The 21,370-nt window shown below is 39.3% G+C and overlaps 1 protein-coding gene across 1 annotated transcript in view; it reads left to right on the top strand.

The window, feature by feature from the left end:
* The window catches only part of LOC124986645 (cAMP-specific 3',5'-cyclic phosphodiesterase 4D-like), an 833,189-nt gene that overhangs the window by 762,584 nt on the left and 49,235 nt on the right, over positions 1 to 21,370 (top strand). Inside the window, 1 exon segment of the mRNA XM_047555161.1 lies at positions 16,066 to 16,178. Within this exon segment, the coding sequence (XP_047411117.1) occupies positions 16,066 to 16,178 (113 nt within the window).

Raw genomic sequence — 21,370 nt, 5'->3', positions numbered from 1 at the left:
TAAATGATGGACAGTGAACTCTCCCATAAATAGGGCATCCATACCATTTAGCATACAAACCAGGACACTTTTTAGAGTGAAAGGCAGTGCTATTGCTAACTATGCTAGAAAAACAAACATCCCGGTAAGTTCCAGGCCATCTGGGAGGTGTGGACCCCCTACCCATAAAGCACAGGGGCAATAGTATCATAATAAATAAATGTGGCAGTGTCTATAGGTGCCTGGAGAATCAAAGCATTAATGGGCCATCAGGAGAGAAAAGTAGGAGATACAGGTTATCCTACCAGTGATTTCTCTGCTGTGGCATGAAAGTTAGTCTGGTCATATGGTATCTCTGAGTATGATGTTTAAAAGTCCCTTGATCATGTTCATATTCTTTTAAAAGTTTAGTTATTGATGTCCAGATGCAGGAGAAGATATAGAAACATTATAGAAAGGTGATCTTAATAAGGGTAATGCTGCATGCTTTTTTACTTCAGTTTAATTCAAATGTTTATTGGACACCTAATATGTGACAGTGAGGGTTTAGCACCAAAATTTGGTATGGTCCCAACACTGGAGAGATTCATTCTAGTAGCAAACAAATAATTTCAATAGATTGTTTACAGATCTAGTGACTTAAGATTTACTTCTGCTTTCTCTGTGGTGCCTTGACCATATTTACCAGTCTCTATCTTTAGTGGAAACTCCTACTAGGGGGATCACCTGGATTTTCCCCAATCACCTATGAGAGCAAAATGTATTGTACTTTGCAAATTCCAATGATGAGTTACCAAGTGGAGGGGAGCATTTTCGCCCTCCCCAGGAAGCCTGCATTCACTGACCTGGCCATGTCTCTGCCATGGCACGCATAAATGTATTTTGAAATCACTGTGATTATCCATTTGCTATCGGTACCTCTGGTCTGTGGACACCTTTTAGCCAAAAGTCTTCTGAGCTCAGCTTCATAATAAGAGTACCTCACAGAATACGGGTTTGCTGCCTTGAGCAGGGTTCAACAAGTATTTATTGAGAAGTAATGAGTCAAACCAACATTTAAGTAGACAGGGATGAATCATTTAACAACTCTAGTTTTCAACTGTGTCAGTGGTAAGGGCTCACCCCAGGTAAAACCAAACCAGTAGAGTGTGTGGCTTCCCTCCAGACCTGGACCCCTGGCCCTGCATCTCCCCCTGTTTCCTTCCCGCAGTGATGTCAGGTCTGGCTCCTTGCTGCCCCTGCGAGGTGGAGCTTGTCATCTGGGTCCTCTGAGACTACGCAGAGACTGGAAGGCAATTTCACATACAGGAAGTAGACTAGGAAAGGCAGGAGCTTGATCATGCAGACTGAGTGATGATCGAGTGACAAAAGATAAATTGTAAAAAGTAATCCAACATGACCAAATATGCACAGTCCAGACTCAGAAAACTTACTGCAAAGGTGGAGGTGGGATCAGACATAAGGGACGGTGCTGGAAGTGAGGTGGCTTTTCGAGGAGTTCAAAAGATGAACTGAAGTTTGATGAAAACTTTAGTCAATAAAAACCTGTAATATGGTCTTCGATAAAGAGATCTATAATTATTATTACTACTATTGTTGAGAGGTATTATTATTACTGTTATAATAGTAATTATTATTGTTATTATTATTACTCTGCTTTGGGAATATAAGATCATGTAGGAAGTATTGAAAGAGGAGAACACCAGAAATGTAGGAAATGTGTTTTGCCAGGAATATAAGACCTGAAGGGGTAGAGAGGAAAATGAGGGTCAAATAGAAAGATGTGTCTTTCCTACTCATTCATCAATGAAAGGGTGAGTATGCGTTGTGGTCTTTGAGAAATAGTGCTCCTGGGTCATAGGTCATTTTTAGGTCAACAGGTTCAACTATTTATGGTCAGTCTGCGTTCCTCACATTGCATCTCCTAGGGGTCCCAGTTGGTCCAGGGACAGCTGAGATCATTTGGCCATGACCATTCCTGGGTCACTATTGGAGTCAGGAAAGGAATCTCTGTTTTGACTCCAAATCAAATAGTGTTTCAAGTGACTAGCCAGATTCCCGCCCCCAAAAAATTAAGTTGGGTGTCAGGGTCTTGCTGTGTTGCTCAGGCTGCTGTGGAACTCCTGGGTTCAGGTGATCCCCCCACCTCAGCCTCCTAAAGAATGATACTCCTCATCATCACTCTGCCCAGCACAAGCACTTCAATTTCTGTCCTTTGAAATTACCTTGTTCATATGAGCAAGAGTAAACACTACTCTCCAGAATGTTTCTGTCACCACCACTAAGCTCTGTTGCTGGTACAGGTGCAAACTGGTCAGTAAGGCCCATAGAAATACAAAATATTAAAGTGAACCATATGTAGCAAGGATAAACAGTACTTCATGCAAAGTTCTGTTCCTAGTCGCTACATATGTGTGGTGCATACACTGCTTCAGTTGTATTCAGATTTCCTTTACATTGTGCAGATGGAATTCCTTCCCTTAGTTTCACCTGAACTGAAAAACACAGTGTGTTAAAAGGACTCTAAATGAAATTTGCCATGAGTATTTTAACACATAAATGTTTATAGTAGGAATCTGCCACCATCTCTTTTTAAACAAATATAGGTAATGAAACCTTCTCCATTCCCGTACATATTTTTTATACTACTAGGAATCAGTGCCCACATGTCTTCAAGAAAGGGCACAATTAACAACAATATTCATGGCATCTCCCACTTGAAACAAGCCTACCATGTCATAGTATGAAACAGAGTGTTTACTGTGGTTCACTGACAAAATGTTTGTAAGTCACTCAATGTCATTTAATTCCCCCCAATCCCGCAAAACTATGTGTGAGAAGTCTGGGACCTCACAAGATGATCAGGGGTGTCAGAGGACTTGAAGTTCCCTGTCACGGCAATTGTTGGAAGATCTGGAAGAATATCAAAAAGCAATGGTCTGGTTAGCTGGGCCCTTGAAGGAGATGAAGGCAAGACACTTTCAAGATGAAAAAGTATAATTGTTGAGTCAGAAAAGACAAATTTGAAAAACAAAACAAAACAAAAAAGATATACAGGTTGAAATTAGAATGTAGAATTAAACATCCAGAATCTTCTTCATGGGTTAGGTTTATAACCAAAATTTATATAAATAAATAATTTCACGTGAAATAGTGAATGCAGTCAGTATGGTGGTGTTAGAAAATAGAAATATTCATAAAAATCAGTTCAATAACTTACACATTTACTTCAACAGTTAAGATATAAAAGGCCATTTAAGAAAAATATGAAATCAACAGAAAGACACACATACAATAATTTTAGTAAACCCAACATTTGTTTTAAATTGAAAATCTTTTATTCATATTAATGTTTTAATTATCATAAAACAAAATGTCCACACATTACATGAAATGATTTAAGCTAGCAAATATTCCCTAAAGGTATATACACACACATATACGTTATGTATGCTACATGTATAAATATTATATGTACATTATGTATAACACATATATATTTATATCCATGTTTTCAGACAATGGGAAGAAAAATACTAGGCAATTGTTTTTCTCTTACCACAGAGCTCTCATTTAAGCATACAACTGGAATATTACTTAAAATTTAAGTTTGCAAGATCAAATCATAGCAAAAGTTATCAAAAATAATTGCTCAAGTTAGAGCATTCACCTAGCAGGCACAAGGCCCTTAATTTGCTCCACAGCACTGAAAAACAAAAATTGTGGAATAATATGATTTTCTAAAAGCTAATCTTAAAGCTGAAGAAAATATAAATGACATGCTTTATACATCTTGCTTAATAAAAGAAGACTGCAGTTTTAATATTTCAAAGTAAGCACAATTAACACTCTTAATTGTGTTACTTTTTAGACAGGTACAGGAATTGACTCCCACTAGTACCAAAAATATGTACAAGACTCTTTTGATGGTATGAATTGTCTTTTAGGAAGAGATGGAGAGAAAACGGATTGCTATTAAAAGCATCTCATGTGTTATAGGTAATAGGCTCATAAATACAGTTTTTTAAAAGACAAATCATATTTTTAAGTTGTAATCAACAAAAAAGAAATAGGGATATAGATACATGATTTTTAGATTAAAGTTAGTCTTAATATTCAAATAAAATGTGAAAAATGACACAGGTAACCTTCCAGAGGACAGATGTTCAGTCCCATTTTGCAAAAGAAAAAGCTGAGGTGTAGAGTAGTTAAATAAGTTGCCCACATTCTCCACGTGGCTGCCGAGTTGCAGAGATAGTAAGGGAACCTCAGTTCTCTCTGTTGCTCTGCCGTGGTAGGCCTCTAAAATGGACACCTTCAAACCTCTGCTTTCCGCTCTGCCTCTGCACTGCTACAGTGGCTCCTCACTCTCCCTCCTTGTTTCTTCTCCATTTCATCTTCCCTGGCTACCACTGCACTTATCCAATGCCCACAGTATCCATTAGCTCAAGGCTACACATTTAAGTGTTCAACTCTATTTCCCTTCTCCTCCCTGGAAGGAGTCTACTCTGCCCAGGCCATTTACCACCCGCCCACGTTACCCTGATGCAGGCTCCAGGCATTTCTTGTACCTGAAAAGAAATGCCTGCTGACTCCCTCCTCCCACAGCCCCTCAAACCACAGACTCGGCTGAAGACCTGCATCCCAATTGGCCTTCCTCCTGGCAGTCTGCGCCCTCAGCTTCAGCTCACACCCCGCCCCTCCCTGCTCTGAACTCCAGTAGCACTCACAGACTGAATGATTTATATGCCACCTTACACTTACACTGCCTCTAGGGAGCAGCTGATCATGTGTCTGATTTTCTCAGTAAGATATGTTAAGGTCCTTCCTAGGTCCAGGCCACTGAATCTTTCATTTTTCTTGTATTTTACAGCAACTAGTATATCGGAGAATATGTATCAATAAATAACTATTTATGGGTGTTTTGATTGCTCTCTTTCTGGGGAAAAGAGAGAACATGAAGTGGGAAAGGAGGGAAAAAGATTACTCCCTGACCATTTCTCAATGGTAGGCTGTTGCAAAGGCAAGGTGGGGGAAATAAAATGTTCCTAGTGGAGATTTCAAAGATGTGGGCACTTAGAGAGCAAGTGAGTTTATATTTGAGACATATTTGATATATAGGTATAGATAGTATAGGTACAGATAATATTTGATATATAGGTGTAGATAGTATAGTTTTCCAAGGGTGCTTCAAGAAATGATAATTGAGCTACATGCAGTGACACCCGCTTGTAATCCTTATTACCTGGAAGACTGAGGCAGGAGGATAATTCAAGGTCAGCCTCAACAACTTAGCAAGACTATCACACAATAAAAATAAAAAGGACTGAGGATGTAGTCCAGTGGTGGAGTGCTTCTCTCTCATGTGTGAGGCCCTGAGTTCAATCTCCAGACTGAAAAAAATAGTGATACTTGCCATACCAAGGAAAGCATTCCAAGTTTAGATAATACTCGTTAAGTGACATTGAATAGGTTTCTACTATAGAACTTCTAGCTTTCGGTTGGTTTGTGTTCATTAGAAATAACCGAAAAAACCTTGATTGAAGTTAGCAATTACAGATATTAAGAAGAAATTGGTAAGCTGGTGAAGTATTAGTTGGTAATATGTTTGGGGCAAGAGTGAAGATAGGCAGAAAAGAGGATCAAAACACTTCCTCTTAGTTATGGTTTAGATAGGAGATTCACCCCAAAATCTCATGGGTGAGACAATGAAAGAAAATTTAGAGGTGAAATGACTGGATTATGAAAGCCTAAAGCTAATTAGTGGATTACTCTCCTGATAGGGATGAAGTGGGTGGTACCTGCAGTAGGTGGGGTATGACTGGAGGAGATAGACGCTGGGGCATGCCTTTGGAGTTTATTGTTTGTCCCTAGTGAGCAGAACACTCTCTCTTTCTGCTCCCTTGTTGCCATATCTTGAGCTGCTTTCCTCCACCATGCCCTTCTTCTTGGATTATATTCCTCAACTTAGGCCCAGAGTAATGGAGTTGACTGTCTATAGACTGAGACCTCTGAAACCATGAGCACTAAATAAACTTCTGCTCCTCTAAAATTGTTCCTGTTCGATCTTTGGTCACACTGTTTATCAGTAGCTTTATTTCTCTGGATATCTTGATTTGAAATATAAAGCATCCACACCTGGTATATGGTTAAGCTAACTCAACAGAATTCTAGCACCATCCTTGGTAATGAAAGGGATATTTCACAGCATCTAGTCAGTTCAGAAAGTTCCCCTACAAAAATAGCTGAGCCCTTCTGTGATAACCAACACTGGACAACCTTAAAACCAGCACCTAACCCAGATGACATGGTGTAAGATCAGAGACTGAAGGACTATGAGAGCCAGTGTCACTTCAGACCATTTACGAGACTCCTTATTTTCTCTAAAGAACTATTTGTGCAGTAATTGACAAAGATAAAGATTCAAAGACTGTTGTACTCCAGATTTGACTGGATATAATGAAAACATACGTACCTTCCCACAATACCATGGGAATAAAATTGATCCCTAAAGTTGTTACAAAGGTATGTAAATAATTTGGTTCTCATACTTATTTTTAAGCCTGTTTGCAACATTTTATTGTTACATTTTGAAACAATAGACACAAACTTCCTCCTTAACATACTTTAATACTCTCTTTGATCTTATGGTGCTAAAATACAAGTTTGGACTTAAATTATTTTAATCCAGACCTGTGGATATATACAGTCTGTCTTGAGTATTAGCAGTAAAGTCTAATATCTGTCTAAGTCAGTTCTTGCTGCTAAAACCATAAATCAGGTGACTTGGAGAACAAACATTCATTTTTCACAGTTCTGGAGGCTGAAGTCTGAGATAGGGGTATCAATGTGGTTGGATTGTGGGAGCTGTCTTTGGGGTTTCAGACTGCCATCTCTTCCTCATGGCAAAAGAGCAAGCTGGCTGCCCAGTCTCGTATAAACCCCGCACATGAGGACTCTACACTCATGACCTAATTACTTCCCAAAGACGCAACCTCCAAACACCATCACGTTGGAGATTAGATTTCAACATACAGATATTAGGGAAGCACAAACATTTGTTCCATAGCAATATTCTTCTTTGAAATTCTGTTTCTGTCTCTTAAGCAATTCTTCTGCTCTGCAGCTTCTCCACTGGGCATTGGCCAGAATTTTCTCCTTATCTCATCATCAACCTCTATACTGGCCTTTTCATTCTCCAATCCTCCTTTCATTCTATTCCCAGAGCAATCTTTCTAGAAACAAATTTGACCATATGACTTCTAGCATATAACATGTTTTATGGATCCTTTGGAAAAAGCAAATAAGCCTTTTTTTCCCCTCACATTTTTTATTGGTGCATCATAGTTGCACATAATGATGGAATTTGTTGTTACATATTCATATGTGGACACAATATAGAAATATAATTTGGCCAGTATCACTCTCCAGCACTTCCCCTCCCTCCCCACCTTCTCCGCCTTGCTCCCTTCCTCTTCTGATCTCCCTTTGCTTTTCACGAGTCACACCCCCATCTCTCTTTTCTTTTTTCCTCTCCAACTTCCACATATGAGAGAAAACATCTGACCCTTGACCTTCTGAGTTTGACTTATTTTGCTTAACATCATTGTCTCAAGTTCCATTTTCCTTCAAATGTCATAGTTTCATTATTTTTTGACTGAATAAAATTCCATTGTGTATATATACCACATTTTATTAGTTTATTCACTGATAGACACCTAGACTGGTTCCATAATTTAACTATTATGAACTGTACTGCTATAAACATGGGTATGCCTGTATCATCATAGTGTGATGACTTCTTTAGGATAAATACCGAGGAGTGGTATTGCTGGGTCATATGGTGGTTCTGTGCCTGGTCTTTTTAGGCAACTCCATATGATTTTCATAGTGATTGTACTAATTTACAATCCCACCAGCAGTGTAAAAGTGTTCCTTTTTCTCCATATCTTCTCCAGCATTTATTATATTATTGATTTCTGCCATTCTGACTGGTATGAGATGAAATCTGTGTAGTTTTGATTTCCTTTTCCCTAATTTCTGATGATGTTAACATTTTTTTGTATGTTTGTTGGCCATTTGTATTTTTTTCTTTTGAGAAGAGTCTAATTCATTTGCCCATTTATTAATTGGGTTTTTTATTTTTTGGCATAAAGTTTATTGGGTTCTTCATATTATAGATATTAATCCTCTGAAAGAAGAGTAGCTAGCAAAGATTTTCTCGCATTCTGTAGGTTTTTTCTTCACATTCCTAATAGTTTCCTTTTCTGCACAGAAGCTCTTTAATTCAATGCTGTATTGTTTATTAATTCTTGCATTATTTCCTGAGCTTTAGGGGTCCTATTGAGAAAGTCATTGCCTGTACCTATATGCTAAAGTATCAACCTGTCGTTTTCTTCTAGGAGTTGCATAGTTTCTGGTGTATTCCTAGGTCTTTGATCCATTTTGAGTTGATTTTTGTGCAGGGTGAGAGATAAGGGTCAGTTTCATATACAGGGATAACCAGTTTTCCCAGCACCATTTGTCAAAAAACATCTTTACTCCAAAGTATGTTTTTGGCATCTTTGTCAAGGCTCAGATGACTGTAGGTATGTGGGTTTGTCTCTATGTTTTCTTTTCTGTGCCATTGATCTATGGGTCTGTTTTTATGCCAGTTCCATGTGTTTTTGTTACTGTAGCTCTGTAGGATAATTTGAAGTCAGGTATTGTGATGCCTCCAAAAGTCATAAACTCTTAAATACCGTAGTCTTACAAAACTTCTTCTCCACTTTTATATATACCCATGGTTTGCCTAAAGTTTACATCTTTATCTGCTTGTGGCTCCTGAATGGCCTGTGTGTTCCACCTGGTAATGGTGTGTGTTTGCCTCTGTTGCCTCCTGTTTTCCACCTGGTCAACTCTTGATTTCATCCTTAGAGACTCAGCATGGACATTGCTCCTTTCAGAAAGCTTTTCCATGTCTTTCCAAGGCTGTATCAAGTGGCACCAATTCTGTCACCAATCTCTGCCTTCTGTTTACACTGCACCATACTTACTGCCTAGTTTTAGTGCACAACTTACACAATACTGTCCTGGTTCCTCAATGGAGCCTGAAGTCCAAGGTCATCTCCTTCCATTTAGTGTACTTTGAAACTGACAACTGACACATGACACATGTTCAGTATATGTTTATTAAAATGAAAACGTCTTCATAACCAGTAGATTGTAAACTTGAGAATAGGAAGGAACTTTTGACTACTTTGTCACTGTTAAATCTTCATCATTTAACATAGTGCCTACTATATACTATATATATATGCTTAAAGATAGGTTGTTGAATGAATGAATTAGCTTATCTAAAATAAGAGCACTTCATATCTGTGTTATTTGGGAGAAATCATTTTCAATTTAAACACAAATAAAACATATCAAAAGGACAATAGATTTATTGTATGAAGTCCTATGGTTAAATTATATATGTGAATTCTGGACCAAATGTAGCGGCAAGGTTTTCCTAAAGCAGATTCATAAAGTACATACTTTTGGACAGGACCTTTGCCTCCTTTCTTGAATTTTTTCTTCTTTGTAGACATCCTAAAAACTATCCCAGATACCTGGGGCTAAGGTTCTGGAGTCCTAGGTTTTACCTAAGTATTATTTAATATATTTACTTTAATTAATAGGATTATTTGAGTTAGATACATGAAATAACTCCAGGGGGAAGGGAAGGTTAAATAGAGGAGGATGTGGAAAGAATCTATCTGGTAAGCAATGCAAGATTATTTAACTCACAATCTCTCACTTAAACTAAAATAACCTGCAGAGTTCTTATTACCTCCCCAATCTATAGATGAAAAAAGTAAGAATCCAGAAAAATTGGGGGAATTGCCATGTGATTGTGGCTTGTAAATAGTGGAATGGAGATTGGATACTTCTTCCACTTCTCCAGTTTTTCTCAAGGAATAATATTGCTTATAATTACACACATGTTGCATGGAGCCACCAGCTCAGGTATCTGATTACACTTGGATCAAACTCAAATTGTTTGGACAAAAATTATTCTTAAATCAAGTACTAGAAGCTTTTCTCCTCTTCCTCAGTCTCTTCTTTCCTGTGTCAACTCAGGTAAACACTTCTTCTCTAGTCTATCTGGCCTTCAAGTGCAATCCCTTCAATGAGTTAGAACAAAACAACTCCTGTGCCTTCAGGAACTTTATCAAAGATTGAGGGAAAAAAAATTTTACCTGATGGACTTACTCTTTAGACCAGACTAACTCCTTTCTCTCCCTCTCTCTCTCACACACACACAAACTCCCTTTCAGTCAGCCTAATCATCTGGCTTCCTGTGTAGAATAGGCCATAGATTCATTTTAACCACCCATAGTTTCTCAAAGCCTGACCTTCTGCCATAAGTAGGCTTACTAAAGTAACATTTTCTTGCAGGAAGTTTCTCTCTGAAAGATATTCTGATCATATGCACCATTCTCCTGACATATGATTAAAAATTCAGTGACTAGAAAGTTGTAGTTTTTGAAAGCAGAAATCCTACTTCTCTCAGGTCACACTGGGCAGTCCCTCCATTCATGCCTGACGTGTTGGGAGAACATATGCCAACCTGTTTTAATATAGAGGTTGTCCTAAATAAGAATAATCATCAGAGAAGCAAATGGTCTATAAATTATTTAGTTTTATTCTAGCAATAATATGGCCAAAGATAACGGTTTCCCTGACTTCTGCCTTGACTCCTTCAATCCCATTTATTTCATAGCCCAAGAACTTTCCAGCTAAACTAAAATCAGATACCACATCACACAGATCTCTGAATTACTCAGTCTCCTGCTTTTGAAGATAGTCCAAAGCTCCTACCTGCCGATGCCTGAGAAGATTTCCGTGGCTAGTGTCTGCGGATTTCTCAGATTTTTCAGATTTTTTTCCCAGCCTCTTTTCCCTTGAGCAAGGACCTATTCATGACAATTCATTTTTCTACACACACAACAGACACATCTTGTTGATCACAGCTCTAGGTGTCTGCTTGTTTTCTCCTAAATATCCCTCCCACCCTCTTTACTTGCCTTCTATTTCCTTCTTTAGGACTTTGCCTTTTCCTGCTCCACCTCTGTCCCAGTCTGATTTAAATGGCCCTCTTTGATTGTCCCATAGCCCATGTGCTTCCTTCTTCGAAAGTACTTTCTACTGTGCAGTGTGCTGAAATTGTCTCCACTGCTGGCTTCTAGGTTCCTCTGGATAAAGGACGCACACCTGTAATCTTCTTGTTCCTGCAGACTTTAATATGTGACACATTCATAGTCGGTGCTAAATAAATGCTAGTGACTGATGAGACCAAAAGTCAGTGAAACTCAATCCTTTGTTTATTTCATTTAAGAAGTTCTACTAGAGCCTTAAGGCAGCACAAGGAAAAAAATGTAGATAGTGGGAAGATAAAAGAAAAAAAAACCCTCACAAAAGTTAAACTCATCTTCACTTCGGACATTTTTTGAAGTACTAAGTGAACGTTTATATATATATTATAAGATTTTTAAATACTTCAAAACAAGAGCTCAATGCCAGAAATACACTGGGAATCAAAAGCAGCTTGCCACTGGCAAGTTTTGCTTAAGCCTGTTGAAGGTACACACTGAAAGGGACTCCAGGGCCTTCATGTACTTCCCATCAGATAAAATTTATAGAGGAAAAAAAATTTTGTCAGCAAAGTTAGAGCTAACCTGCACAAATCTCTTACTAGAGCAAAGTCCGGGAGTGTCTAGCTCAAAGCAATGCAGGGTGAAGCAGAAATCATTTTCTCCAGTTCTACCTGCACTTTCAACTCCTTCCTTAGGAACAAGGAAGAGACTTTGCTGGGAATGAGAAGAGAAACTGGCATTGGTTAGAAAGGTATCAAGTATTTACTCTTAGAAGCTGTTTACTGAGGTTGTTTTAATTTAAAAGCAATCTGAATCAGATGCGATAATTTTTATTTTCTTTAAGAATATGCAAAGGGTATCCAAAGTAAGTCATTTGTTGGACCTATTCTCATTTGCAGCAATAGGTTTGTCTAGGAATTGCGACAAACTTACACAAACCTTTAACCCTGTAAATGTTGGCACAAAACTAACATCGACACAGTTACACATCCTGTAGAGTGGATCAGTTTACCTCATCGGTCGGCATGGCTCTAAGTTGTGGGTGAGAGTAATGGGCCGAATATTGCACAAGAAAACGACCTCAAACTCCAGCTAACTGTTGTGGCTCTGAGCTGATGACTTTTTTCCTTTTCCAAGGGAAGCTGCCGCTTCAGCATCCTCTCCTGGAGCCCCTGGCACTGTTTCAGGCCATGTGTCAGGGGAACCCTGTGCGCATCACAATGACGGAAGCCAAGTGCTGGCCCACAGGCACTGAGGACTGTTTGTTCACGGGAGGGTTTGAGCAGAGCCCTGGTGTTACATAGTTCAAGGGTGCCTTGGAGAAAACCGATGCTGCTGGGGGCCTGGAGAGGGGGGCGGCTGCCAAAGGCTCAAGTTCTTTTTCAGTTGCTATTCCATAGCCCTCTAATGCCTGTATGGAATTTAGCCAATAGTTTTGCTTGGGTGTTTTTCTCTCTTTAGTTCTATGACTTAGCGAGATTAAATAAAAGGGTTTTCATATTTTTTTTTAAATAGGGCTGTAGTGTATACTATTCTTGGGGGCGGGTATTTTATTAATGAATGCAGTATGTGTTCTTGGTAAAAAGCAAAATTAAAACCAGTTCACTGTTTTTGACGTGCCAGCTGTAGATGGCATTTAGGTGTTTGGTGTGGTGATTCAATTTCTTGTAGGATATCTGACAACTGCACATTGAGGCTTTTTCTTTTTCTTTTTTAATGGTAAGGATAGAAAAAGTCAGTTACTCAGTGCCTTAGAACACTTGGGGTTAAAATTCCTAAAAATGAAGGCTTAATGATCCTGAAAAATTGTGGCTAGCCATATTACCTATTGACTTAGGAATGTGGAAAAAGTAATATTCTCAATTCTATGCTAATATCAACAATAATTCTTTATTGAGCAACAAACTTTATAAAACAAACTGTTCTTTATTCTGCTGTAATTATTTCCTTAACTTACTGGTATGTATGTTCTGGCTCCTTTTTTTTTTTTTTTGTCATTTTTTCTGACTTACATAGGACATTGTAGAAGATGTTAGAACATTGTGTTGGCACGCAAATCCTGATAGTCAAATGGCTGATCCATGATTTGAACTTAAAACAGATCATCTGAAATGAATTGCCCTTCTTGTCATTATATCACCTTCCTAAGAACAAATCTTATATCACACTGCATGAGGGCTCTAACCTGAAGCTTTCCTAAATTGCCTTTCCACATTAAAAAATAAAGATTGAAATATAATATGTGGAACTATATCCTGCTAGGTCTGAGGCCTGAATTTGTACTTCTGATTTCAGAAAAACTTTAGAAAGTTAAGTGAAGTTGGGGTGAGGGGGAGACATTTTATGTACTGGGAGGTCCCCTGGGTCTCAGGCTTTGAGAGTCGAACTGCAGAGGAGAGGGATATGGAAAGTCCAACCTCAGAGATGGGAGAGGGGACTCCTGGCTTCAGATGACTGAAAAGATGATAGTGAACACACCCGCACAATGGCTATGCCTACTGGATGTACTAACTGTGAACTCAAAAGGACTATAAAATAAGTTAATTACTATTTCCTATGTCCCTATTTTATGTAGCCAAGGGAGGAAAAAAGAAAAAAACAAAACCATAGAGTGGATGTACTCTTATGGCAACTAGGTAATGCTGTACTTCCATATGGAAAGGATTCAGTAAATTGAAAATGGTTGTGTTACAGCCACAGAGAGAATCCTTTGAGATCTCAGGTTGTGTGATTACAAGGGATTTTTTCTATATGTGTAATGTTTCAGTTTTTAAAATAGGAAGCATGTAACATTTTATAGCCTTATAATCACAGAAAAACTAAAGTATTTTAAACTTTAAATTATCTTTTAAGGTTGTTCTTTCTGTTAAGGTTAAAAAGTTTCAACCTTAAACTTTTAAGTTACCTGGCAAGGTTTAGGCAGTTGCTCATCCACCTAAAGTATGTATTTCCAGAGACTGGTGCAGGGGGAAAAATAAAAGAGACAAAAACTAGAGTACTAAAAGTGAAGAGCAAACAGTTCAAGAATCCTTGATAACAACAAGCCCCGTGGCACATGTAACAAATATTTTGAGAGTTACTATAACCCTTACATATTTTCTGTAAAAACCTGTCTGGAAAGTCCCAGGATCCTGAATGTTAGTCCATGAAATTCTTTGTTGTGCCCCTGCTAATTTATGAAGTCTAAATTTCAAGCACAGAATCTCTTCCTCATCAATATCAGTAGATTGGAAGACTCCCCAAAAGGGACTCCACCACTTGATGTGAGCTTTTCAGTGTTTTTCTTTGAATGACAAAGTTTTATAGGATGGACCCATGGGACTTTGGGTTTTCTCTCCTTCACAATGACTTGTTTATCTCCACGCTAATGCGTGATCCATTTAGGTTAAGGGAGGAGTGAACTGTGGTCTCCTGGGTTGACCTTTATAAACGGAACCAGCTTCCCCACATTGCTTTTGGATATGGTCTTTTTGTTTTACCGTTTTTATAGTTTATTCTGCACATGGTGGGGTAGAAACACCCCTTCCAGACTTTTGTCCTTGGCACCACATCATCCAGGTCTTGTGCAATTCCACAAAGGAAGCACGTATTCAGGACATGTGTGAACTCTCCTTACTCTGTGGTTCATTCACGTTGTTGCTCCTTTAAGATAACTCTTAGGTAACTCAATGTGAACAGGCAGGACAGTACATTGTTAGATTCTTAGGCGTTTGAATCTCAAACAAAGCACTCTGTTTTATGTCCACCCCCCAAATTTACAGATCTGGTACTTAGGAGGTGGACCAGATTCTGAAAGTCTGCTCTTGATAGAAATGTTCTTATTCCCACAACTGATCTACCTTAATGTAAGTCCTAACCCCCCAGAAAGCGAACCTCAGAAACTCTAACACATAAACCCTCAGAAACGACTGTGCTGTGCGGGTCCTCAGTAACCTTGTTCGTGCAGGGGAGTGGAAACGCCGAGGCTCTGGCAGTCCCCTAGTCCCGGAGGGCCAACCGCCGAGCTGGATGCGCAGGGTCCCCGCGGGGCAGGTGCGCGGCGGCCCGCGCCTGCGCGTCGGGTCCCGCTGAGCCCCGCCTGAGCCCCGCGGCGGGCGCGACCCCGGGCGGCGGGCTGCGGGTGCTCCACGCCGGGTTTTCCGCCGCTCTCCTCCTGCATACAGCCCCATAGCAGCCCTACAGACACACGCTAGCGCCCGCGCCTCCCCGGCTGCGCTTCAAAGCGAGTGGCGCTCGGCTGCACCGGGTGATGCCACGGCGAGGTGGCGGGGCTGCAGGGAAGGACTCGGCGGGTGACATGGACAGGCTTTTGCAATTCGGAATCTTTTTGTAAGGGAGTTGAGGAGGAGCCAGACAGCGCCGAGGGGCGTGAGGGGGAGTGTTCCCGGAAAGCTGCGGCAATGGAGCCGCGCTGAGCCCGCCGCCCGAGGACTTGAGAAAGAAAACAGGAAACGTGGTGGCCGCTCACCCGGCCGCGGCTGATTCATTCGCTTCAAGTGTCGAGCAAAAGGCTTAGCAGGGGCGGGCGCGGGGCCGGGGGCCGAGGAGACCCGGCCGTGGCCCCGACGCCGTTCTGCTGGACGGGCTGCGAAGCGTGCGCGCCATCCCTTCGCCATCCTCCCGAACTAGGACTTACGCCAACCGCGCTGTCCAAAAGTCGCATCCTGGTTATTCCACCCGCGTTCCCGTAATAAAAGTTGGCTTGTCGCACTTTGCACGCCCTCTCTGGAGGCCGACACGCGACGCCAAGCTGGAGAAACCGAACCTTCCAGTCGCCGACGGCCCCGCGGGCAGAGACTCGGCCCCCATCGAGCTGCCGGTCTCAGCAATATGAAGGAGCAGCCCTCATGTGCGGGCACCGGGCATCCGAGCATGGCGGGGTATGGCAGGATGGCCCCCTTTGAACTCGCTGGCGGCCCAGTGAAGCGCTTGAGAACTGAGACCCCCTTTCCCTATCTCTTCGCAGAGGAGGCCTACCAGAAACTGGCCAGCGAGACCCTGGAGGAACTGGATTGGTGTCTGGACCAGCTAGAGACCTTGCAGACCAGGCACTCCGTCAGTGAGATGGCCTCCAACAAGGTAAGCTCCTGTTCCTCTGTCATTGACGCTCTAAGGCTGCTGATTACCACGCTGGTGAAGCACCAGTCCCTGTGGCCCCGGGAAATACATGGAGAAATTTGTCATGGTTAGGGCATGTTAGCTGTTCTGCCTAGGAAGAAGGTTCTTGTTTCCATGCCTTCCTTCTCTCTTCCACTCACTCTAGATAAATTAAACATTTTGCAAAATCAACTTTGACATAGTTTGATCAAATATCCCAGGACACAGGGTTCCTAAGTGACATTTTGGCCTTGCAACCAGAAACCCAGTAGGGTCTGTTGGCGGTGCATATTTAAAGGTATTCTTGAGATTCCTGGTTGGAAATAAGAGTTGATGGATGTCTATGAAATCACTTGGATCTCACCACCTACTGCACTCAAACTCAGAAGAGTTCACTGAACTTGGAACCTTAACCCTCATTTATCTAGTTGTCAGGGTACCCTGTAAGACCTCAGCCTTTATATATTCTGTTGGTCATACACATTCACAGGAAACGGTAGCAGAAGCTTCATTATGATCAATACTTTTTCTTTCAATGTTGGAGAACAAATCCAGGTTTCTGAGGTCATTTAGTTTCAAGGAGGCTTTAGCTGGGCATTTTTGCCATATGTACAGAAGTGCTAGTCTTGGCAGTTAATGGAGTTTGGGAGACTGATAAGTAATCTTCAGCATGAAACAGCCATAAAATAGCCTGGAAGGAAAGGTAGAGTATTTTCAGTATTTTTTTAAAATTCCTGTTCTTTTTGTCTGTAGTTATGCAAGGAAATAATTGGGATTATGTGTGTTTTAATGACTGACTGACTGAAGGGGCAAGAAAAGGGGGCATGTGCATGTTGGATGCAGATGTCTGAGGGATTCAGCCAGTAAGGACTGGTAATATTGTGTGGCAATTAGTTGTTTCTTAAAGATATTTATGTGTTTTGGGCCACCTGTTTGCAAGGTCAGGAAGGTTATGCCATTTTACTCTTCAGGTGTGTACATGTATTTCAATGAGCGGTGCGTAGTTTAGCTTACTATAGTTTTTATCCCACCTGTTTTTTTTTTTTTTTTTTTTCTCTTGCAGTTTTTACACAAATAGCATAGCATCACAGGCACTTGATTGTCTTGTCTGTCAACATTTCTTATTTAGATAGCATTGTTGTTTAATTGGCTTCAAGCAAATAAAAGGGATCCCCAGACACTGCCTGAAGTTGCTAACCTACCCATATGTACACCGATCTACCCATGTATATATGTGCTGATGATCAGATCAGGTTTTTTTATTATTTAAATTTGGGTCTTATTTCTAAATTTGGCATGGCTTCTCTTAGAATTGCTTTCTTATTGGAACTCTTAATCCCTGCAGTAGCATTAGGTGCCGTTGTTCTCATTTGGCTAACAAATTCTTATTTTTAAAAGCTAGAAATAGAAGTTGTTTTTTCATAATTTGATTCATAATAGCATGAGATATATGCCAAGTTATGTCTAGTGCCCTAAATGCTGAGTGGGAGCATTCTACATTGGGCCGAGTTCTACTGATTCCATGTAGTAAAAGGCATAGCAGAATTTGAAGGCATCTAGTGATATGCATGCATTTGTTTATGTTTTTGAGATGATTTGACAGTACTTTTTCAGTACCTGAGAGGTTACAGTTCACCTTCCTTAAAATTCACTTTCTTAATGATGAAACCTATGTTTGAGTTTAAAAATTGATGTGAAATCTAACAATGTATTGTGATTGCAACTGTGGAATAATTTATCTATACTTTAAGATAAAAACATTTTAGGTCACACTAATTGCTCAAAATGATAGCTTTCTTTTGCAAGCCTCCAAATAAGAGGTGTTTTTTTTTTCTTCTTCTTCTTTTAAATCTTCTCTGTGAAGGCTCTCAAATTTTTGAGTTAATTTACAGAATTAGTGCAGAAGGTGGGTTTATTTGGTTGAAGTGAAATGTAGGTAAAGTGAGAAAATACTTTTTCAAAGTGCAGCCATTCAGTTGTGTTTATGGCTTGTGGTTGAAAGATTATTGACATGACACTTATTTTTAAAATGAAACTTGGCTCAACCAAAGCTCTTGCTTCAACTTTTAACTTCTAGGCTGTTCATTTCTTTTTCAACTTACTCATCTTTAAATTTGTATTATGCTCACATAACTTTTTATAGATAAAAAAGAATTAGAAAGAACTAAAGCTCTTGGCAAAGGTTGGGAAGTTACCCTTCTGCTTGGTAACAAGGGCATGAATAAGCCACAGCCACAAGAGCTATAAACTGAGCTGGAGCAGCTGATCTGAAGGTCCCTGTGAGTGATGCCCTACCTTCAATCTGGACTGGAAATACAGACAGCTTGTTTCACACCATATCTTGAGTAAGAAGGAATAAGTTCGCAACATTGCTTTTTGGTTATTAGTCTTATTGCCATCTATTCTGTCAGTGTTTATCTTTTACCTTGGAAAAATTAGGGCAGTTTTCCTCTTTCTTGAGGTATTTAAAATTGTACTCTAATAGATTAAAAAGCACAATAAAAACACTAGTAAGACACCAGAATTTAAAAGTGATGGAGATGAATTTGGGTGCTAGGAAGAAGGAAACTGCTCAAACCCCTTCAACAAGTTGGGTTAACAATTTCTATATTTAAAAATCTTAATAAAAGAAACCTAAAACAATTAGTAACTTTAAAATAATGCTTTAGAAGTAACTATCTGTAGTTTCTGCATTGGTTTTATACTGTGCATACTGCTTTTTAATGCCATTGAGGTAGGAAAATTATTGAATTCTTGGCCAAGGCCAGTTGGCTATATGACATGTGGGATGCTTGTACCAATTGGGGTAAGAGATTCCAGATGGCATTTAATTTGAGTGATTAAATCTACAGCATTTACCCTCATAAGCACATTAATCTGCACGAGATTTGTACAGATTTCCTTTGGAACCTCTTTGCTACAGTTGAGGGCAATTTTAGTGAGCTCTCAGAGCTTTTGGAGGCAGATGGACCTGAAGGTTCAGTCATGGTTTTGTTCCTTGCTAACTGAGTTACATTAGCAACTTAAACCTTTTAGCTTCAGTTTCCTTAGCATAATATAGGTATAATAATAGCTACTTTGAAAGGTCAATGTAATATATATTGAACAGCAAGCTAATGCAGTGTCTGCCAAGAGTAGGCACTATACCTGTTGTTATCGGTATTATTTGGGACTCAGGTCAAACTTTACTGATTGTCTATTTAGCTAAAATATTGAATTTTTTTGTTTCTTTTCCTACCATAAGTTATGCTAGACACATTAAGTTTCATAGATACTTTTGTAATTCTTAGATAGCTGTCTTTAAAACTGTGAGAACATTTGAAGTCCTCATTGGAAGCTTAATTTTTTAAAAATAATTCAGCTGTGGAATTCCAGACAGAACAACTAATTATTTTATCTGTTTTACTGTAAAACTGAAAACAAAGGCCATATTTATCTTTAGAACATGCAAAATTTCATATAGATAGGTGGTTACTTTTCTATCCTTTCATAGATTTTACAAAGCAAAGTGCCTTTCTGGTAAAATATTTTTTAATGTAGAATATAGTTTCATGGTATTTTTGGTTTTCTCTCATGGAAAGGGTATTGAGGGTAGAATGGATGGCAAGGAGGGCAGGATAGGAATTGGGCCTCAGGACTTTCAAAGACTGCATTGGAACCCAGTAATTTAATTTTATTGTGACCTAGTAATGCACATTTCACCAGGCGTTCAGTGTAAGTGCAGTGAAGTTTGAAAGAGAGAGTGAAATAATTTTGAATTCTTTCTATAACACACCCAGATAAAAATGTATTTTGTTTCTGCTCTCTAATTTTGGGGACAATTCTGAGGCTTGGCATTACTGGAAACTACTGTCCTTCACGTTGAAAGTCTGTCTTGATGTTAGGATTCAAGAGTCCTTCTAAGAGACTTAAGGTTGTTCTATAGTTAATTCCAGAGGTACTTAGGCCAGTTTTGCAAATGTGGATATGACTGCTTCATAGAATTAATTTGTATCTTTGGTTTTTAGCAGTTATCCCTAGTGTGTTTCTGTTGCCTATAAATTACACTGCTTTTCTGGGGTGCTTTTTCTTAGAACTTTCATGGGTTGCTCCCCCTGCTGCTTTGTAATTGTCAATGCATAGCAGAGACTAGCACTTTCTGTGACTGCTGATACATTTGATGGGCAGGAGGGCTGCTGAAAGGAATATGAGATGTTCATAGAAGTGGCTCATCTTAAGGTATTTCTGCACTGCACAAGGAAGAGATAACTCAGAATAGAAATCAGTGTTGAATTTGCGAAGGAAGTCAATTAATTGAAAAAGACCATTTATGGAGCATTATAGCAACCTTGTTTTCTACCTTAAAATATAAAACTCAGAAAAAAGAATTAATTGAGGTACCTAAAGAGTTAACTGAGGTACCTAAAGAAATACTTTAAATTAAAAAAAGTCTTATCTAGGGCTGAGATTGTGACTCAGTGGTGGAGTGCTTGCCTAGCACGTGTGAGGCACTGGGTTCGATCCTCAGCACCACACACAAAACTAAATAAAATAAAGCTATTATTAAAAAAATCCACTTAAAAAATAAAAAAAACTTGTCTAACTATAGAAACTCAACTTTTTGTTGTTTTCTTGAGCTTGACATCTGCTCCTTCATCCATTTAATAAAGGTAGAGTTAGAAAAGATTTTTGTAACTTACTTATAGTTTCTTAAAGTGAATGCAAGCGATTGGGAAATCCTTGTCTTTATAATCACTATTAGAAAAAATGCTCTTTTTTTAAAGTAATAATAGAAAAGAGTTAAACACTTTTAATGGGTATTTTTGTTTTATTGAATAGTAAGTTACTTGACTTTAATTTAGCAAGACACTAAGGGTGAAAAGAATAAAGCTGTCTCTGTTGTCATCAACTCAGTTCTTGTGTCAGTATTTAGTATCAGTAAGCTTAAATACCCCTAACACTCAAGTTATCAAAAACTCCTCATTATATGATTCAAGAAATTAATCATTGCTAGAAAATTTGCTTTCACTTATTACATGTTGATTTGATTCTTGGGAAATGGTAGCTTCCAAATGAGAACATTATATTTAAATCATAAGACTTAACTAAGATAAAATAGTACTGTTATCAGTGTTATGGATAGATTAAACAAACTTTTCTCTGAATAGCAAGGAAGATAATGCTTTGGTTCTATT

Source organism: Sciurus carolinensis, chromosome 6 (genome assembly GCF_902686445.1).
Source record: "Sciurus carolinensis chromosome 6, mSciCar1.2, whole genome shotgun sequence".
NCBI lineage: Eukaryota > Metazoa > Chordata > Mammalia > Rodentia > Sciuridae > Sciurus > Sciurus carolinensis.
This window is presented reverse-complemented; position numbering and strand designations above follow the sequence as displayed.